We start from the raw sequence: 22,900 nt of genomic DNA, 5'->3' as shown, positions 1-22,900 counted from the left end.
AAAGATAAAGAAAATAAAAGTAAAATGGGAGAAGACTATATTCTGTAGTTTAGAAGAATGTTGCTAAATAATCTACACAAATAAAAAGAAAAATATATGGAGGAAGAATTAGAGGATAAGCTTCTCCAAATGTCACTTTGTCCACTTCAGTTAATGGTATGTCCAAAAAGAAATTGCTTGTTCAATCAAATTTATATTAACCAAAGTAGTTTCTCTGAACTACATTATACCTGGGACTTTGACAATGATATATCCCTTCAGTTGGCAAAAACGCTGTACTACTAACAATAATCAAAGCATTTTCAATACATTTAAGGAAATAGAGAAAAAAAAAACAACAAAATCTATCTTCAGCGAGAAAATACAATAAACACAAACACACCAGAACACACATACATTTATACCAATACATATGATCTATCAATCCATCATCTTTTACATCTATGATAGGGGAAAAGAGGTGAAACAAATATGTGTGCATTAATGTTAAAGTCAACTATTACAGGGCTTCCCTGCTGGCTCAGAGGTTAAAGCGTCTGCATCCAACGCAGGAGACCCAGGTTTGATCCCTGGGTTGGGAAGATCCCCTGGAGAAGGAAATGGTAACCCACTCCAGTATTCTTGCCTGGAGAATCCCATGGACGGAGGAGCCTGGTAGGCTACAGTCCATGGGGTCGCAAAGAATAGAGGAAAAACAACAAAATCTATCTTCAGCGAGAAAATACAATAAACACAAACACACCAGAACACACATATATTTACACCAATACATATGATCTATCAATCCATCATCTTTTACATCTATGATAGGGGAAAATAGGTGAAACAAATATGTGTGCATTAATGTTAAAGTCAACTATTAAAACACAAATCATTAAAAACATGGAACTTTTATTGTACAGTGTGAACATACTTAGCACTATTAAACTATATACTTAAAATGATTAAAATAGTAAGTTTCTTGCTGTGTGTTTTATATCACAATTTTTAATGAAAAATAATGTACTTGCACATTCAGCCATACTAGAATAATTGATACTTAATAGCTCTCCCAAAATTAAAGATAAATAAATAAATAAAAGAATATTATACAATGAACACATTAAGAGAAAAAAGAAAAAAATGATTATTTGTATTTTTAATTCAAATATACAGGAAAATAAAGTATCAAGCTGAGGAAAAGTCATTAAAAAACTAAAAGATTAATGAAAACTCCAATTTAACCTCTTCTTATTAAGCACCATTGCCTTCCTTGAGTATAGCAGGTGAAGCAAATCAATCTTTCAACAAATGGATGTGGGCATTTTTAGCTCAACTAATAAAAATGAATTAAAAACATTTAAAAAGAAAGTTGTTCATTACTTTCTCCAAAAATTGCTAAAAAGCAACACTTTACAGTCAATGACAAGAGCACTACATTTTATAGTTTGACCGTTACCAGAAGAGAAAAAGGTTATTCTTTCCTTTTGTTCTAACAGTTTATTTTAAATTGTTTTTAAAAGATGCTAATATAAAAATATGACCATAAAAGAAGGTCAGCAAAGAACATATTTATAAGTTAACTTAGAGTATTTAAAATCACTAGGAAAATGTAAATTGCTCAGTACCAACATGATCTCCATAGAATTATGGCATACCTCGTAATGGCCTTCTTCATTCTCCTGAATATGGAAACCCGCAGAGCTTGGACATTTCTGAGGAGTGACAGGAATATTGTCACTTTTGTTGTGTGAGTTACACTGAAAGAGATTACCAAATAATTGTGACAAACTATTCCATATTAAGAGTGTCTATTGAGAGACATGTTTGTTTGCTAAGCTTCTAATGAAGGAGGTCCCTGTCAGGGGAACTTCAAGTCAATCAGGGGTCTTCCTCAAGTACATGCATTCATATTGAGCCTTTACCAAAAAGGTAAAAAATGACCCCAGGATAAACAAATTGTGTTTTCACTGAAACTAAGGAAATCTAAGATGTAGTTATTTTACTCTTTCTATTGAAATATTTACTTATTATACTTACGATTTTAGTAGCTAAAGCTTGTATGATGTCATTCTTTGAATGAGGTATTATTCAAATGCCTGATATATATATAACATATTATTAAACTGTGACATAGATATTATTATCCCCAGTTACAGATGAGAGAAATGAGGTGTAAAAATATTGTTTTTCCCAAAGTTGAGCTAGTACTCAGCTTTCTAGGATCATTCCTCATAACTTATCTACCATATCTATGTCCTTTATAAATTACACATTTGAAATAGCCAAAACTGAAAAATTAAAAGTTAAAGGTCTTAAAGTTTTATTTCACTTTTTTCTGTAGCAAATGCAAAATATTTTTTAAAACATGTTGACTAAAATAATTCACCTATAAATGAATACAAATTTTAAAACAAGATATCATAGGATGGCTTGGCTTTTCTCTATGAAAATATTAAAATGATTATTTACCTTATTCCTCCAAAAGTTGTTTTGTGTGAAAACAAGATATAATTTACTTTCTATTATCCTTGCCTCCTTCTTTCCTAAATCTCTTACTAGTTTCATGGCTACTTGATCATTTATTAAACATAATATTGGGTTTCTAAGTTTTCCACTTTAATAAAAAACATTGTAGTGCCTCCCCAAAAGGCTCATCATTGACATATAACCTTTCCTCTCCCATAAGACTACAAAGGTATGCACAGATTTTTATAAGTAGGGAAGATAATATTTTTCAAGGTAGAATGCCACTGTTTTGGTTCACTAGTGAAATTTTACTTTCCCCATCCCAAAGAAGAATCTTATAAAATTAGTCTCAAACACATTTTCAAAAGCAAGTGTGTTTTAGAGTTTAGTATAATTAAGATCAGTATATTTTAATCTCAAAACCACCATTTTATGTTTTATATATTTATACATATTTTAAAATATTCACATTACATGTTTTAAAGCTTAAATGTTTTTATTTTAAACTCAGAGAAGGGGCAAATATTCTGAAAATATTTGCAATATAGCAGAGTATGAAAGCATGACTCTGAAACCCAAGCCTGTATTAGAAAACTTTGTCTTGAAAAAGAATCTATGCCTGTCCTCTCTACAATAAAATCATTTCAACCCTGTTTAAAACCTGCCTCCTCTAGGAACTTGTTTTGGGTAATAAAACAAATCGTGATTGCATTTAACCTCTGTTCATAATCTGAGTGATTTAGGTGTAATTTGTAAAATGCTGGTCTGCCAGTATTCATTCTTAGAATGTGCCTAGTTTGTCTGAACAACTTCACTGTTAATTATGAAGGCCACTCTTTGGTATCTCTCCACAATGACTTCTTCAGTTTTCAAAAAAAGTTTAGGTTTTAAAACAGTTATCTTCATCTGTGATGGTCTTAGACATTTTAGTCTCTCAATTCATGTCCCTCACTTTTCCTCATATCTATTCATGCTGATTAATCTTTTTAAAACCTCTCATGTATTATGCAGTTGTTTTCCTTAGAAACATTTCCACAATTCCTGTGGCCCAGGAGTGGTTCTCATCCTGCCTGTATGTTAGAATCACCCAGGGAGCTTTAAAAAGTGCCACTGACTGAGCCCCACCTCACGCCAGATAAATTAAAGCTAAGGCAAAACTATTTTTGAAATACCCAGGTAATTCTTGTGTGCAGCCAAGAGTTTAGAATCCCTGGGTTAAGGTTTTCATTTCTTTTCTGGCCTCAGGACACTATAGGGAATTTTACCCTCACTCTTCTTTCAATCTGATCTCTTGTTAATCCTTTTCCTTATTTAACCCATTGTGGATTAGGTGATTTTTTTTTTTTTTTCATGGATGCATCACAGCACCTCTGAAATTGGAAAAAAAATCCTATGTTTGCATAATACTTTATTCCTTTACATATAAGATTTTATGTATTATCCACAAGAAACCTCTGCAGAGAGAGGTAGAAAATGTAATCCTACCTTAACAGATGGGGAGTGCAGAGGTTCAGATAGATTCAAAATCCTCTGTGCAAGGATTTGACCAGTGAAATCACTCCTATGTAACAAGACTTGGGCTATGGCTACCCTGACATTTCTCCCTTAAGGGATTCATTGATTTGCTTATTCATTCACATCTCCTATTCTATTTGTTCATTTGTTTGATCATCAGATATTTGCTGAGTGAATGCTTTGATTCAGGATTTTAGTGTTTCACCAAGGTAAGGCATTTTATATCTGCAATGGTCTCACACTAGCAGTGAAGTCATAATTGGAAACAAAGAACCATCATGATATGCCTAAGTTGCTAAGGGACAAAGAAAAGAGAACTGTGAGACTCCAATGAGTCTAGTCTTGAAAAATGTGCTGTTGAGGGAATCATGGCCAGTACATTTAGGACAGAACAATCAGTATAGGCAAAGGCTAGAGATATGAATTCCCCACACTTGCCTATGAGCTGCAAGTAGTTCAATAATGCTTTAACCATGGATCGTGTGAGCTATGCCATGAGGCTAGGGACAGGGGTTATTAGTGCATGAAATTTAATGGTTAGGCAAATGATGAGAAGTTACAGAATTGGACTTAATGTGAGAGATGACACCCAAATAATGGAATGGTGCTTTTACACAGTGGGTGCCAAAGGTGAGCTTTTATCTTCAATCCTTCCCTACCGCCCTAAGGTAGTAATATGATATAAGCAAAACGATTGCATTTGCAATATAACTTACACTCAGGTAAGTTCTTCCACCTAAACAAGATTTTACCACTATCCCTTTCTTGTGTCTAATTCTTTAGCCGCCTCTTATAAACAGAGGCATTAACAGAACAGTTAATGACATCCAAGGAAAAGTTTAATTCACTGTTATTTCATCACTTTTTAAACTTTTGAGTGTTATGAGGCCTCTAAGGATTACAAATCTATGAATCAGAGTGAAAAAGCAAAAATAACACTGTAAAGAATATTTTGAGAGGCAATATTATTAATAGCCCAAACATTAAGGAAACACATTCTTAAGGGAAAAACAATTTAATTGCTATATATTCTTCCCGACAAGTTTCTATTTCAAAGACAGTTGCAGCTGAAAATAGAAGGTTTATTATAAAAGTCTTGAGATTTCATCAACTAAAATTTTTCCATTTTCAAAATTTGATATGAATAACTATAAAATGAGTTATGGTCAAGATAGATTTGCTAAATCAGATTTAATATTGAGGGATTCATATATACATCATACTTAAGAGAGCTAGAGTTCTCTAACAGCAATCATATTAAATGGAGATCAATGTAAATACATTTATTTTATACTTTCAATTCTATTTGATATTTTCCATTTAATAGTTTCTATTTTATTTTGTGTATAACTCTTCCCTCAAACACTTGTCATAGTTCCTGGGAAATTGTCATTCACTATCAATAGAGATACCTACACAAATCTGGCTCATAACGAGGAATATTAGTTCTTTCATTTTTGATACAAATTCCTAAGGAAGTACTTCATAGTCAAAATATCAAGAGAAAAACTACAACAGTAACAAAAGCAACAAAAGTTTTATGAAAAATTTCATAACCATTAAGTTCAACACTGCTGTTTTCTTTGCTACAGAGGGGATTCTTTACATTTTCCCACCCAACTCTATAGTAGTAGCAATATGCCTTATTCTTTTACTCCTCCTACCTTCTTGCGAATTCGAGGTTGTTTGCCAAAAATCAATTGTGCTATTATAAAATCTGTGCAGTCATTATACAGGCAGCCACCCTGTGTTTTTATGCTATAGGTTTCATTAAATAACAATTCCTTTTGTTAAAGCTTCCCACAGAAACTATTATTCCTACTCATTTTAAGAAACTAGAGATTGCTTTCATGAAGAATTAGTAAACATCCTTCAATGTTTAATACAAAAGTTCTAAACATCAGTAAAAGCTTCACATTTGCAGAAACGAATCTAAAGACTTGTCTGCACTTGGTATCTTCAACCTCTCTACCCATTCTTTGTAGAGCCCACGTGTGTCAAGCTTTTAACACCTCTTATAGTAACTGAAGGGGAATTCACAGCCCTCTTCTCACTTGACACAACCGATAACTGCTTCCTTCCAGACGCATCTGTGTCACTCGCCCTGAAAGGGCCCACGAACTCCTGGGTGTCCTTTTATCGGTCATGCTTTCCTTCTGAAATCATGTAACTGTTCGTGTTGGTATTGTCATTGCTAAAACTGAAAAGTTCGGAGAAAATGAAGCTTACTTCCTTAGGAAGTACATTTTCTGATGGCGTTCTCCTCTGGTTCCCAATTCTAAAATACTTTCTCAAACAGACACATGAACCATTTACTATTTGTAAACAGACAAAGGAAGGGCTTTAAAAATGTTCCTAAGCATGTTTACAGCAAACCATACATTTTTATGAGTATTTCAGGAAATTGATAAAGTTTATATTTTAAGAGATCCACAGCATATGCTCCGATTTCTGAAAATTTGTTCTAATCACTGAATATCCTGAAACTTACTGTCTCAAATCAGGAAGCCTTGAGCTTGTATTTCCTGTTTCTCCCTAATATCTTCTATGAATCCTTCTTTATTAGCTTATTGCCCTGTCATTATTAAATGTGCTTGGGAAACAAAGCTAAAATACTCATCAAGGTGTGTTAACACATAGGTATTTGCCTTGTGTAATGCATATTTTGATTTAAAATGAAAATGCAGTATAATACATTTTAAAGCCAAACACCACATAAATGGTATTTGGTTTTAAAATCATAGAAATACAGATGGCTAGAATATATATCAGTATAGAGATTACTTATGTAGAGTGAGGAAAAATGATGAACCATAAAAGGATCCAACAGCTTCCCAAGTGGTGCTTGTGGTAAAGAACTTGCCTACCAATTCAGGAGAGGTAAGAGACACGGGTTTGATCCTTGGGTCAGGAAGATCCCCTGGAAGAAGGCATGACAACCCACTGCAGTATTCTTGCCTGGAGAATCCCATGGACAGAGGAGTATGGTAGACTGAAGTCCATAGGATGGCAAAGAGTCAGACATAACTGAACCAACTGAGCATGCATGCAGACAAAAGGATGCAGAAAGGAATGTCACCTGCATCAGTAGCGTAAAGACATCTCCTTGTTTATTTTGTTTTTAAAAAAAAAAAATGCTTTGCTCCTCTTCTTTTCCTTAAAAAAAGTATTTTTCTTAAAAAAACTGGAGACAGAAATATCATAAAATATTAACATATAGTAATTCTGGGTACTAGGGACATAGATATTTTCCTTACTTCTCTTTACTTTTTCTGAGTTTTTCAAATACCTGAAAATGAGTCAGCACATAGAAAAAGAATTAGCATGGCTTTGTTAAAAATCTGTTCCATCCACCTCAACAAAATTGTAGATAATGGTTATAAAAGGGCTTCATAATCTGTAAAATCTTGAAATAATTTATTTTCAGAAGTAAAGTTACTATGTGGGAGATAAATCTCTTCAGATCTGACTCAGGATCAATCCTCTCCTTTTCAGTAGAAAATGTTTTTCTAAAGCCAGGTAAGGAACATGCTGGTTTTCTTCCTAAGGTACTGTCTCTGAATATGTTTTGTTTTCTTTCACTTCACAAGGGAACATGATCCTCCTGTTGACAATTTACTACAATGCCTGCAGCATTATGAGGTATTTTATAAGTATTTTAAGTGAAAATTTTAAGTGAAATGAAAGAATAAATGAAAAAACTGCAAGACTTTTTACAGAGACATATTCACCTAAATTATTTTGGCTTCTAACTCCCTGGGTAATAATTTCTTTGTAGCTGTTTTCTTTTTTCTTTTATTCTTTTGTCCCCAGCAGACAAATTCATTGCAAAATTAGTATTCCCCAAACCTACATTTTGTGTTGTAAATGCTAAGACAAAAATATAGTACGTTTGTCTCATAGATTGAGAGTACCTGTAGTAAAAACAATAAAAAAAGCAATGGATTTAGTCATCATGCTTTGTTTCTCCAACTGGACCTTTAGTAATTCATGAAGTGAAGTGAAAGTCCCTCAGTCGTGTCTGACTCTTTGCGACCCCGTGAACTATATAGTCCATGGAATTATCCAGACCAGAATACTGGAGTGGGCAGCCATTTCCTTCTCCAGGAGATCTTCCCAATTCAGGGATCAACCCAGGTCTCCTGCATTGCAGACACATTCTTTACAGCTGAACCACAAGGGAAGTCCTCAGTAATTCATGGCAGGAAGCAATTTCTTCACAATAATATGTCACATAAGTGGATACATTTGAATTGATCTACCACGTATATGAACAAATTAGCTCCTGTTCAACTTCTTGGCCCTGCACAATTTGCCTACCCAGGAGACTTTGCCCATCCAGTCTTGGTTCTTCCAGGGCATCAGACACCCCCGGGGTATGCAAGTTGACTGGGATCTACTTCAAAACTACCTGAACTGGCCAAAAGCCCTCTGCTTTGTGTAAATTCCCCTCCACTCTTCTCATGGCCCCCACCCTATATCTCCTTTCAGTCTGGAGATAGCCTTTCTTCTCCTTTCTTGAGGTCCCAAGGTACATCCTCCCCTTTCACCCTTAATAGCTCTTGCTTTCTCCTCTGTCCCAACAAGCATTTCCATTTTTAGTCCAGGCTTACAGAGGCTAGCCAGATGGAGGCAGTCACTGTTGCTCAATGAACAGGGAGAAGTTGACTGCTCCATGTGGAATTTATGAGAAAACAAAGGCTGATTTTATATAGCCTTTTGGCATAGGCCATTAAATAGACCAGATGGCTTCCCTCAATTATAGTTTCCTGTAACAAGTGATATTAACAGACAAAAATAAGTATTTCTTATTGTGCACTTTGCTATGCAAGCAGGTTACTTTTAACATACTAGTATAATATTTACCTCTAGCTACTATTATTATAATATACTAAATGGAGCCAATTTATTCTGAAGCAGTTAAAATATAGGAATATTTTGTAAAAAATCTTAACAAATATAAGTTAAAAAGAGGATTGGAAAAATAAGAATGTGGAATTAATGTTTGATGAAATTCAGTAAGTAATTCAAGTTAAAATATCAGATGAAACTTTTTCTCCCTTTGTTTAGGAATTCTTCATAAGCTGTTTCAAAATTTAACGAACTGTATCATAGACTGACAGACATTCTTCAAACAATTGTAACAATTTAATAAAAAAGTATAAGTGAGAAGTATCATAACCAAGAAATAACTTTCTCCCAATGTGTTATTGCTTAAGTGGGATTTGAAAGCAATATATCAGTATAATTTATCTTTGGTTATTATAAAGATTTAGCAACTCTGTATATTGTTCATTTCCTGAGGATACCTGAAAATTGCATACTTTCCTTCTAGGCAATGACTTTCAAGGTTTTTTTAATGGACAAATGGACAAATGCAGAACTTGAGATAAAGACATATTCCCAAAAGAATCATGAAGTTTATGAAGGGACTGCAATAAGCTGAATTTTATCTTCTTTTCTCCACATAATATTTAATACATAATACTTAATGAAGTTTGGAATAAAAGGAAAATAATTTTCTAGTCCTATAGAAATTTTGGTAATTTAGTTAAAAATTAAGCAATAGCATCCTATGTCAAAATTATGCAGCAGCTTTCCTCTAAATGTGTAACAGCAGAGCAAACTTCTGTGAACTGAACATTGAGTGAGCCAGGGTGCTGGCTGCATGAGTGTGAACTCAATTTTGCTAAATAAATAAATACATACATGAATAAGGTCATATATTTCCTCACATCCAGTTATAAATTGTTTTATGAGCAATTACTACTAAGCTCTCTAACATAATATAGATAAACTGGATACAGTTGTAGGTCATTATTCACCAAGGAACAGCAGTGCAAAACTACCTTTATGAGGACCACAAATCGTAGCTGCCTTCTGCACATTACAACATTTTCTTTAAGTGGTTCATGGATGTTATGTAGAGTTTTATGTACCCCTTTTGACCCAGTTGCTATGGGCATGCATAGAAATAAAAACCCTCAGAAAGTACACTTCAAATACTAATATTCTATGCTTAATAATTTCTCCATCAGTTTCTTCCTTGTATTATTACCTTACTATAAAGCCATTTCACAAGAGCAGTAAGACATTGAAAGATTTTAAATTACAAAAGGACTGCATGTTATGTTGCTTGAGCAAAGCCTCATTAATGCCAGTCAGCATTGCATACTGAAAATTAATTCTGCATTTTAAATAAATGGAACCCTTTACAGCTCCAGACACTTAGGAAGAGAGGTTAACTTCTGTCTAAACATATTCTAAGGAATACAATAACAGACGTTTTCAGTACCAGGATCAGTCAAGATTATTCATGCTATAGTTTTTATTCCAGAAAATTGTTTTATAGTTTATATAAGTTTATTTTTTTTATTTTTACTATAAAATCCCTTATAATGTTTCATATATTTATAATTTAATTTTATTTATAGTTTGAAGGGAAACAAAACTAAAATTGTCTCAACACAAGAAAAATAGAGTGAGTAAAAATAGTTTTAATATTTCAAATACAATGGGAGAGGTCCATTTTAGGAATATTCATTGGGAATTTGAAAGTGATCTTTCTCTTATATTTCTGGCCTGAATTGAAAGCTTCAGGGAAGGAAAATGATGAGTTTCATTTTCACTCTTAGGTAATTAATGTCCACGAAAGTCAATGCATTTTTTTAAATTGGTTAGTATTTCCAGGGAATTCTAAAAGAGTATCAAATACAAAGGACAGAAATAGTAAGGAACTAACAGAAGCAGAAGAAATTAAGAATAGTTGTCAAGAATACACAGAAGAGCTGTGCAAAAAAGTCTTAATGACACAGATAAGTATGATGGTGTGGTCACTCACCTAGAGTGGAACAACCTGGAGTGTGAAGTCAAGTGGACCTTAAGAAGCAATGTTAGGAACAAAGCTAGTGGAGGTGACCAAATTACAGCTGAGCTATTTCAAATCCTAAAAGATGATTCTGTTAAAGTGTTGCACTCAATAAGTCAACAAATTTGGAAAACTCAGCAAAGGTCATAGGACTGAAAAACATTGCTTTTCATTCCAATTCCAAAGACTGTTCCAAAGAATGTTCCAAATACTATATGATTGCACTCACTTCATATACTAAAAAGGTTATGCAGAAAATCCATCAAGTGAGGCTCCAGTAGTATGTGAACCTAGAACTTCCAGATGTACAAGCTGGGTTTAGAAAATGCAGAGGAACCAGAGATCAAATTGTGAACGTTTGCTGGATCTTGGAGTTTCTCCAAGGAGTTCCAGAAAAACATCTGCTCCATTGACTACATTAAAGCTTATGACTGTGTGGCTCACAACAAACTGTGGAAAATTCTCAGAGATGAGATTATCAAGCCACCTTATCTGTGTCCTGAGAAACCTGTATGTAGGTTGAGAAGCAGCAGTTAGAACTGGATATGAAGCAACAGACTGGTTCAAAACTGGGAAAGGAGTATGATAAGGCTGTGTGATGTCACCCTTCTTATTTAACATATGCAGAGTACCTCCTGTGAAATGCTTAGCTGGATAAACACAAGCTGGAATCAAGATTGCTAGGAGAAATATCAACAACCTCAGAAATGCAGATGACACCACCCTTATGGCAGAAAGTGAAGAAGAACTAAAGAACCTCTTGATGAAAGAGAAAGAGGAGAGTGAAAAAGTTGGCTTAAAGCTCAACATTCAGAAAACTAAGATCATGGCATCCAGTCCCATCAGTTCACGGCAAACAGATGGGGAAACAGTGGAAACAGTGGCAAGGAGATCCAACCAGTCAATCCTAAAGGAAATCAGTCATGAATATTCATTGGAGGGACTGATGCTGAAGCTGAAACTCCAATACTTTGGTCCCCTGATGCAAAGAGCCGACTCACTGGAAAAGACCCTGATGCTGGGAAAGATTGAAGGCAAAAGAACAAGGGGGTGAAAGAGGATGAAATGGTTAGATGGCATCATTGATTTGATGGATGTGAATTTAAGCCAAATCCCCACGAATTAGAGGATGACAGGGAAGCCTGACATGCCGCAGTCCATGAGGTTACAGAGTCTGACAGGACTTAGTGACTGAACTCACATAGTGAATACTAGTATTAGTTTATAAAATGTGCAACTTACTGGCATTGGAACACACAAAAACCTTATACAAATCTAAGTAATAAGTGAGTTCAGGGATATAGCTGTTAGGGCAATTTTGTAGCCTGAAACACTGAGGTCAAACAAACTGAAATGTCAGAATTGGAGCAGAGAAGAGTATATTGCAGGGGCATGTAAGGGTAGCTCATACTCTAAAAATCCCAAGCTCCATGAAGAGTTTAGGCAAATCATTTTTAAAAGCCAGATGAGGGAGGGGAGGTCACAGGGTATGTGGTCAGTTTATGCACAATCCTCTGATTGGCTGATGGTGAGGTAACAGGGCTGTGTCACAGGGGTTCGCATTATCAATCCTTCCCATGAAAGTGAAGTTTCTCAGTCGTGTCCGACTCTTTGCGACCCCATGGACTGTAGCCTCCCAGGTTCCTCCATCCAAGGGATTTTCCAGGCAAGAATACTGGAGTGGGTTGCCATTTCCTTCTCCAGGAGATCTTCCCAACCCAGGGATTGAACCCGGGTCTCCTGCATTGGAGGCAGACGTTTTACCGTCTGAGCCACCAGGGAAGCTCTATCAGTCCTTAAGCTCCAGAAAGCCTGGGGTTATGTGCTCATGGCCATGAAGTACTTAACAACTTCCCTCATTTAGTGAGGGGTCTTTACATCTGTTAGGAAAAAAAAAAAAAAAAAACTTAAGAAATGTGCATTGGATACTGTTATCTGGGTAGCAGAGAGGAGCTAAAGCAGAGGATATGGAGAAAGACTTGTCCCAGGAAGGCCTCAAAAGGTCCTGCTCAGTTACATTTTGATGGGCTTTCCACCTAGTAAACATTCTCCTTCTATAGAGAATCAGCAACTTGTGAATTGGACTTACATGTACCATGCCTATGATTTCCATGTTTCATATAAGTAACTCATATTTTTATGTATATTATTTCATATATTTATATATATAAGGGCATATATTTTATACACAAAACTGCTTTTACTAATATCACATCAAGTACTAACTTTTTAATAAAAGATTTCACCGGGTGTGATATAAATAATATATAAATATTTATAAATGTTAAATGTTCTGGAAACAAAGCAAATATACTATACTAAATTAGTATTATAGCATGAAAGCATTAGTTGCTCGGTCGAGTCCGACTCTTTGCGACCCTATGGACTGTAGCCTGCCAGTCTTCGCTGTCCATGGGATTTTCCAGGCAAGGATAGTGGAGTGTATTGCTATTTCCTTCTTCAGGGGATCTTCCCAACTCAGGGATTAAACCTCGGTCTCCTGCATTGCAGGCAGAGTCTTTATTGTCTGAGCCACCAGGGAAGCCTAAAATTAGTATACATAATGTTTAACACAAATGCATCTTAAAATTTAGGGTGAAATATTTCTGAAACATAAGTGTACTTAGAATGATAACTATATGTTGAAATTTTCATGATAATTTTTTTAAAAAATCTGAACTGAATATACTTTCCAGTAGTACAACTGTGTTCTCATATCACAAAAATGCTTTCCCAAAATAAATCTTTAACATAATATTAACTTTAGCTATCTGCATGCCAGTCTTTCACAACAGTCTGAAAGCCAACCTTCAGTCAAAGAAATCAGGTAATAAATTCAGAGATTCAAATCTAGAGTGCTTTAACATAAATTCAAAACTCAAGGCTATGCCAGTTATTTGAATATTCTTTCAAGGCAAATTCTTAAATAAGTTCAGTGGTTTATTAGACTTCTCTTACTGGAAAGTTTTCTAAAACAGACCCTGAAGCTGCAACCTATGCTTTTAATAGTATACGGAGAGAGAGAGAGAAAGAAAAAAAGCACTTTGTTTTTTATAGTTTGTACACTGATAGAAAACAAACACTATTCCTTGCAAACATAATTTTAAGGTGTGTTTTTTTTTAATTTCAGTGTTTTAAATTTGTATTTTAAATTAATTTATGCAAATTGTACACTATCTAAATTTGAATGGAAATTTATAACTTTTAGAGCAATGATTTAGAGTTTAAAAAAAAAGATATTTCATAATATACTGTAAAGTGCCAGTTGGCACTGGAGACTTTGGACTTGACCCTCAGCTCTATTACCATCTGACTGTCATTTCATGGCGTCCTTATAATTGTCTGTAAAATGGGACGTTTATATTAGAGAATCTCCTCCTCCAACTATCCAGTTCGAAAATGCAGTATGAACGTGAGATATTATCAGATCTGTTACCACAAAACTTAAGGTAGGGTTTGTTTTTCTGAATATTATTCTCTAAATTTCAGTTCAGTTCAGCCGCTCAGTCATATCCGACTCTTTGCAACCCCATGAATTCTAGCGCGCCAGGCCTCCCTGTCTATCAACAGCTCCCAGAGTTTACTCAAACTCATGCCCATCGTGTCGGTGATGCCATCCAGCCATCTCATCCTCTGTCGTCCCCTTCTCCTCCTGCCCCCAATCCCTCCCAGCATCAGGGTCTTTTCCAATGAGTCAACTCTTCACATGAGGTGGACAAAGTACTGGAGTTTCAGCTTCAGCATCAGTCTTTCCAATGAACACCCAGGACTGATCTCCTTTAGGATGGATTGGTTGGATCTCCTTGAAGTCCAAGGGACTCTCAAAAGTCTTCTCCAACACCATAGTTCAAAAGCATCAATTTTTTGGCGCTCAGTTCTCTAAGTTTAAATGTTCATAAAATAATGTGAATAACTTGATAAACTGCAAGAAAGCTGAGACTTTCCCACTGACTTTGTTACATTTGTTCTTAACTTGCTAATATCTTCAAAAAATTAACACACAGAAATCCCTTGCATTCTTATACACTAACAATGAGAAAACAGAAAGAGAAATTAAGAAAACAATACCAGGTTTGGGACAAGTATCTCTGAGGTGATGTATTTTAACAAAACAAGGAAATAGTTGTACGTGAGTCACTACTTATAGAGTTCATCTTTTGAATTACCTTATTTATCTCCAAACTCCCAACTAATATGACTTCAACAAAACTACTGTACTGTTTATTTTTTAATCCTCAGGTCATGTAACTCTAACAGACAGATGATTCTCTAAAACACTAACACCTCTCTGATTTTTTCTTATGAAGTTGTCCCCCTGGTGATGAGAGGTATAAAAATGAACCAGAAATAGATTATAGAATCATGTACCAAAAAAAATTTAAAAAAAACTATTTTGAAAATATATATTAATAAATATAAAGCATAACTGGAAAACATCTCTTTCCTGAGGAAGAAAATTTAACTTTCTCTTCAAAAAGGATATCAAATGCTATACCTCTTGTGAAGATTCTCCCTAATAAAAGTGCTTATTAGCGTCAACAAATAGTTCTTAATAACCTCCTCTGGGCCAAATACTTTTTAATGATTTGGTTTAAAAGAATAGGAATAAGAAATAATTCCAATCCTCAAAAACTTGTCAGTATATTAAAAATATTATGAAGCTTCCACATCTCCTAAATATATTTGGTAACAAACATAAATATCTCAAAATAAAGGGAACCAAAAGAATAAAATCTGAAGAGAGTAAGATTAAATAGTGGCATTTTTACATTGTGGGTTTTATATATATAGTGTTCTTCAGAAGAATACAGAATTATATCTTTTTGTAAAAGATCAATATATTTTAGTCCTATAATGATTCTGAAATAAATACATTTAGTCCAAGTAAATAAGGTTTAATGCTTAAGTTTGTGACAGTTTTTACAAAATGGAAATGGAGAGGGCCAATATTTAAAGTGATTAAACAGTATGTAGAGAACATTTTATAAAACATTTCATATTAGTAATATCAATAATAGAAATCCACTTTTATATCAAGATAATACATGATTTAAGGAAAATAATTTTAGTAAAAGAGAAAAAAATATATAGAATTTCTAATTATTACATCAATGTAAAATTCAACACCTCTGAAATATGTCTCTTTGTGATGTTGTATTAACATTCTTACAATTTCAAGCACTTTAACAAAGATTTCTTTTTATTAAACCTTACCTGGTAAAAATTTGATAAGAATGAATAGACTTTTTTACTCCCATTCAATTAAAGAAAAAAAACAACAACCCTGTCATTCTATTTACATAATATTTTTTCTAACCATTTGAATCACCAAGGGACCTAATATAGGCAAGGAAAGAGACCATCAACACTAATTTGGGTTGACTTTCATGAGTCACTTTGGAAAGATGTCTAAACTAATTCTATAATCCACAATGTTCTGCAATAATCCAGACAATTATGGGACACTTTAGGAAACAAAATATAACTTTTCTCCAGCATATATACAGTATGAGATGGTGGTGTATGTGTATCTGTGTGTGTGCACATATGAGTGTGTGTGTGTAGAGAAGTAGAAGGAAGCAGCCAGATAAGGTAGCTACCTTCTTTAGAGACTCAACATCAAAAGAAACAGGAAATCAGAGTAAATAGGATTCATACTCCTGACAGTGAGCTCAGTAGCTCTGAATCCCTCTTTGCCTTTCTTTCAGCTTTTACTCTTTTTAAGTTTTGTTAGGTCTCTTTTTCATTTCCCTCTGTGGCACTGAAACTCTTTCAAGAGCTTGGGATCTGAGCTTTAAAATTGTACTTGCAAGTTAGGATTTGTAGCAATTCCTTTCCCTTTGGGTGACTTCAGCATCTGATAGATTCATTGAATTTTAGAGTTTAAAGAGACACTAGAGATTCTTTTCTTAACCTCTATTATTGGTGAAGAAATTAAGACAGAAAGACTGGCTGACCAAAAATGAAACATTTAGAGACAAATGGCTGATGTATTATATCTTGTTTGTATGATGCAGGGTAGAAATTATCTTAACTCATGTTAATCTACTTCAACAAAAAATTCAATCATATTTTCAATTTTAAAGGATAAGTTTACAGACTTTAAAAGGACCTTTGAACTTAGCTCATTAAAATTCTCATAAATTGCCCAGATTACTCCCAGGCAAGAGGTTAATAACAAAGACCCGACAATAGACTGGATTTAGAGCATGTAGTTCATTCAATTCAGATGTCCATTCAATTAAACAGGAAAAAAGAAATGTTTTTCCCTGGAAGGAACTTATAACCAAATTTTAAGAAACCATCTGCTTAATTAATATACCCAAATATATTCATAAAATACACCTTTCTCTTTTCATCTAGAAAAATGTCATGCTCTAAATCTGGGATGTTGAAAGAGCCAATCAGATATTCTGAAACATGAGCTACAAAAGGAGAGTCTGCTAAGTTTAAGGCCAAATACTATGATAAATGTGTTTGAATATGGCCAAAAGTGAAGGCCTAACTATTGCAACTGTATATGTAATTTATCAACACAGCTTAGACCCTTTTGTGTTAATGGTTGATTGTGAGCAAGGCTTGACTGAACTTTACCAACTGGTATTTTGTGCTTTTAAGCTAATTGACATTGTACATATCATCTCAAAGTACAAAATATTTTTTACCAATCTTATCGTCTAGTGAGCTCTCTAAAGCATGGAGAAGTATAGAACTCTGTACACAGTCTTATTAAAAAATTGATATAATGCAAGAATGGAAGTTTGCTTGAGAAAGGAAAACCCATACACACACATATACCTAATAAAGGGCACATTCAGCAAATATTTACAAACTTTTAAATAAGCTACTGAATGCACACATGAAAGATAACAAGACCTGGTTTTCTGTAGCTTATTAAACTGAAACTTTCTGCAAATGAAATTTCCTTTGAAAAATAAGTCACCACCTCCTTTCTTTTGCTTCGGTTGTCTGCTTCATATATTGAGCAACAACTAATGAAACATACCCTTCACTTGCTTAAACCTTGATCCACTCATCTGATGGTTTATGCTGTTGTCAAGTTAGACAAGGCAACAAGTTTTGCTCAATTTATTCTTCATAAATAAACAAGAGTGTGCTTTAAAATGAACTACCATGAAACTGGGTCTTTGGGAACGTATAGCATGTAAAAATTGAGCATCTTTGCCTTACATAATTTCTTTAGTGCCTGATATTAAGGGTCAAAATTGCCCTTTCAGTTATGTCCACATTTCAACACACTCAGTCAAATGACTCACCAGACTCTAGAAACATTTTGTATTTTAAAACCTTTTTGAAACATAATCACTAATGAGTTATTTGATTATCATAATTAGAAACAGTAATCACTACAGCCTTGATGAAAATTAAGACATTATCTCAAGAGGACTCTGGTCAAACAAATGTGTTGACATGCTATTTGTTTTTATGATAGTTATTCATTGTGATTCAGTATAAAATAAATTTATGTAAAAGAGTGACAGATCCTTGGTATGAGAATTCAATACAAACAGAAAGTATGTAAGACAGAATCAAGCAGAATATCCTTTTAATTTCTTTACAAAATAAAAATAAATAGTCCCTAACTAAAATGCCCCCATACCATTTCTGTCCTTTACTGAGCCAATCTTTCCATGAAATATTTCGTTGGCATCTCTAATTTTCTTGAAGACATCTCTAGTCTTTTCCATTAAATTGTTTTCCTCTATTTCTTTGCATTGATCACTGAGGAATGCCTTCTTATACCTCCCTGCTATTCTTTGAAATTCAGCATTCAAATGGGTATATCTTTCCTTTTCTCCTTTGCTTTTCAATTCTCTTCTTTTCACAGCTATTTGTAAGGCCTCCTCATGCAGCCATTTTGCTTTTTTGCATTTCTCTTCCTTGGGGATGGTCTTGATCCCTGTCTCCTGTACAATGTCATGAACCTCTGTCCATAGTTCATCAGGAACTCTATCAGATCTAGTCCCTTGAATCTATTTCTCACTTCTACTGTATAATCATAAGGGATTTGATTTAGGTCATACCTGAATGGTCTAGTGGTTTTCCCTACTTTCTTCAATTTAAGTCTGAATTTTGCAATAGGAGTTAATGATCTGAGCCAGTCAGCTCCCAGTGTTGTTTTTGCTGACTGTACAGAGCTTCTCCATATTTGTCTGCAAAGAATATAATAAATCTGATTTTGGCATTGACCATCTGGTGATGTCCATGTGTAGAGTCTTCTCTTGTGTTGTTGGAAGAGGGTGTTTGCTATGAGCAGTGTGTTCTGCTGGCAAAACTCTGTTAGCCTTCACCCTGCTCATTCCGTACTCCAAAGCCAAATTTGCCTGTTACTCCAGATATATCTTGACTTCCTACTTTTGCATTCCATTCCCCTATAATGAAGAAGACATCTTTTTGGGCTATTAGTTCTAGAAGGTCTTGTAGGTCTTCTTCATAGAGCCATTCAACTTTATCTTCTTCAGCATTACTGGTCAGGGCATAGACTTGGATTATTGTGATATTGAATGGTTTGCCTTGGAAATGAACAGAGATCATTCTGTCATTTTTGAGAGTGCATCCAAGTACTGCATTTCATACTATTTTGTTGATATGATGGCTATTCCACTTCTTCTAAGGGATTCCTGCCCACAGTAGTAGATATAATGGTCATCTGAGTTAAATTCACCCATTTCAGTCGCTTCATTCTTTCTGAAGTTGTTTCTCCACTGATCTCCAGTAGCATATTTTGTACCTACTGATCTGGGGAGTTCATCCTTCTGGGGAGTACTATCTTTTTGCCTTTTCATACTGTTCATGGGGTTCTCAAGGCAAAAATACTGAAGTGGTTTCCCATTCCCTTCTCCAGTGGATCACATTTTGTCAGAACTCTCCACCATGACCAGTCCGTTATGGATGACCCTACATGGCAGGCTCATAGTTTCATTGAGTTAGACAAGTCTGTGTTCCATGCGATCAGATTGGTTAGTTTTCTGTGACTGTGGTTTTCTGTCTGTTTGCCCTCTGATGGAGAAGGATAAGAGGCTTATGGAAGTTTCCTGATGGGAGAGACTGAGGGGAAACTGGGTCTTGTTCTGATGGGCTGGCCATGCTCAGTAAATCTTTAATCCAGCTTTCTTTTGATGGGTGGAGCTGTGTTCCCTCCTTGCTATTTATCTGGGGCCAAACTATGGTGGAGGTAATGAAGATAACGGGGACCTCCTTCAAAAGATCCCATGCATGTACTGCTACACTCACTGCCCCAACCCTGCAGCAGGTCACCTCTACCCACGCCTCTGCTTTAGACTCCTGGACACTCCCGGGCAAGTCTGGGTCAGTCTCTTGTGGGGTCACTGCTCCTTTCTCCTGGGTCCTGGTGCATGCTAGGTATTGTGTGTGCCCTCCAAGAGTCAGTTTCCCAGTCCTGTGTAAGTTTTGCCAGCTCTGTGGTGAGGTTAATGGTGACCTGTCCAAGAGGGCTAATGCCATACCCATGTTTCCTGCACCCATAGCCCCTGTCCCTGTGGCAGTCCACTGCTGACACGTACCTCCACAGGAGATGCTCACAATTCTGTCTCAGTCTCTGTGGGGTCCCTGGGTCCTGGTGTGCACAATGTTTGTTTGGGCCCTCTGAGCATCTCTGGCAGGAATGGGGTTTGATTCTAAAAGGAAATTTTCCCCTCCTACCATCTTGTTGGTGCTTCTTCTTTGCCCCTGGGCATAGCATACCTCCTCACAAAATAGTATGGACAGAAATAGTATGGATCTAACAGAAGTAGAAGATATTAAGAAAAGGTGGCAAGAATACACAGAAGTATGATACAAAAACGATAATCACAATGGTGTGATCAGTAACCTAGAGCCAGACATCCTAGAATGTGAAGTCATGTGGGCCTTAGGAAGCATCACTACAAACAAAGCTAGAGGAGGTGATGGAATTCTAGTTGAGCTATTTCTAATCCTAAAAGATGATGCTGTGAAAGTACTCCACTCAATATGCCAGCAAATCTGGAAAACTCAGCAGTGACCACAGTAAGGGAAAAGGCCAGTTTTCGTTCAAATCCCAAAGAAAGGCAATGCCAAAGAATGCTCAAACTACTGCACAATTGCAGTCATCTCACACGCTAGCAAAGTAATGTTCAAAATTCTCAAAGCCAGGCTTCAACAGTACATCAACAATTAACTTTCAGATGTTCAAGCTGGATTTAGAAAGGCAGAGAAACCAGAGATCAAATTCTCAACATCTGCCGGATTATCAAAAGAGTAAGAGAGTTCCAAAAAATAAACATCTATTTCTGCTTTACTGATTATGCCAAAGCCTTTGACTATGTGGATAACAACAAACTCTGGAAAATTCTTCGAGATGGGAATACTAGACCACCTGACCTGCCTCTTGAGAAATTTGTATCCAGGTCAGGAAGCAACAGTTAGGACTGGACATGGAATAAAATACCGGTTCCAAATAAGGAAAGGAGTATGTCAAGGCTGTATATTGTCACCCTGCTTATTTAACTTATATGCAGAGTACATCATGAGAAACACTGGGCTGGATGAAGCACAAACTAGAATCAAGATTGCCAAAGGGAAATATCAATAACCTCAGATATGCAGATGACGCCACTCCTATGGCAGAAAATGAAGAAGAAAAAAGAGCCTCTTGATGAAAGTAAAAGAGGAGAGTGAAAAAGTTGGCTTAAAGCTCAACATTCAGAAAGCTAAGATCATGACAACTGATCCCATCATTTCATGGTGAGTAGATGGGGAAACGGTGGAAATAGTGACGGATTTTAATTTTAGGAGCTCCAAAATCACTGCAGATGGTGACTGCAGCCTTGAAATTAAAAGACACTTACTCCTTGGAAGAAAAGTTATGACCAACCTAGACAGCATACTAAAAAGTAGAGATATTACTTTACCAACAAAAGTCCGTCTAGTCAGGGCTATGGTTTTTCCAGTAGTCATGTATGGATGTGAGAGTTGGACCATAAAGAAAGCTGAGAGCCAAAGAATTAATGCTTTTGAACTGAGGTCTTGGAAAAGACTCTTGAGAGTCCCTTGGACTGCAAGGATATCCAGCCAGTCCATTCTAAAGGAAATCAGTCCTGAATATTCATTAGAAGGACTGATGTTGAAACTGAAACTCCACTATTTGGCCACCTGATGAGAACAACTGACTCATTTGGTAAGACCCTGATGCTGAGAAAGATTGAAGGCAGGAGTAGAAGGGGACGACAGAGGATGAGATGATTAGATGGTATCACCGACTCAATGGACATGAATTTGAGTAAGGTCCGCGAGTTGGTGATGGATAGGGAGTCCTAGTGTGCTGCAGTCCATGGGGTTGCAAAGAGTCAGACATAAATGAGTGACTGAACTGAACTGAATCAAATGGATACCCAGATATTTGTATATTATTATTATAAAACCACTAAATTCTCCCAACATGCTCAATACACAATGCATTTAAATTTAAATAATCATTTAAGTTTTGCCGCTTCTAAGATATTTATAAGATTTTTCTTTTTCTTTTTTTTTTTTGGTCACAGTAAAATAAATTTTTCTATATTGAATTGTTACTGATATTTTCAACCCTCTATTTTTCACCTATTATTCTCATAGTGCACTTAGGAAAGATTATTCTTTCGAATTGCTTTTTCAATTTTCTTACTTCTCAATTACTCCTCAGCTTCCTTAACACTTGACTATATTTGCTTTTGGAAAATCATTCCTCTGATTTCTTTTCCTTTTTGACCACAATGGTAATCTCTCTCCTCCTCAGCAATTCTCTTCATTTCAGTATCCTGACTCTTCTTTCTCATTGGATGCACCCTACATATGGCATTTCTAAAGTCTGTACTCGTGGGTAGCTTCTCACCATTTTTTATTTCTCAGAGAATCTTCTTGTCATCCTATACATTTCATTCATGTCATCCTATACATTTAATTATCCCTTATACACCTATAAGTGATGGCATCTAAATTTACTGCCTAATAAGAGAACTAATTGTTTTTCAATACTTCATTCTGCAATTTTAAATGTTTGCTAATATTTCATCTAAGATTTCTTCACAC

At 35.4% G+C, this 22,900-nt stretch overlaps 1 protein-coding gene across 7 annotated transcripts in view; it reads right to left on the bottom strand.

The window, feature by feature from the left end:
* The window catches only part of PCDH9 (protocadherin 9), a 1,108,845-nt gene that overhangs the window by 706,651 nt on the left and 379,294 nt on the right, over positions 1 to 22,900 (bottom strand). For 2 of the 7 annotated variants that reach the window (XM_043477930.1, XM_043477933.1), the window contains exon 3: positions 1,638 to 1,739. The exons of the other annotated variants lie outside the window; for them this stretch is intronic. In XM_043477930.1, coding sequence (XP_043333865.1) covers positions 1,638 to 1,739 — 102 coding nt within the window. The remainder of the gene's footprint in view (positions 1 to 1,637; positions 1,740 to 22,900) is intronic. 7 annotated transcript variants of the gene reach the window in all.

This window comes from Cervus canadensis, chromosome 9, assembly GCF_019320065.1.
Source record: "Cervus canadensis isolate Bull #8, Minnesota chromosome 9, ASM1932006v1, whole genome shotgun sequence".
Taxonomy (NCBI): domain Eukaryota; kingdom Metazoa; phylum Chordata; class Mammalia; order Artiodactyla; family Cervidae; genus Cervus; species Cervus canadensis.
The sequence above is the reverse complement of the archived record's forward strand: the minus strand, read 5'-3'. Positions and strand labels throughout refer to the sequence as shown.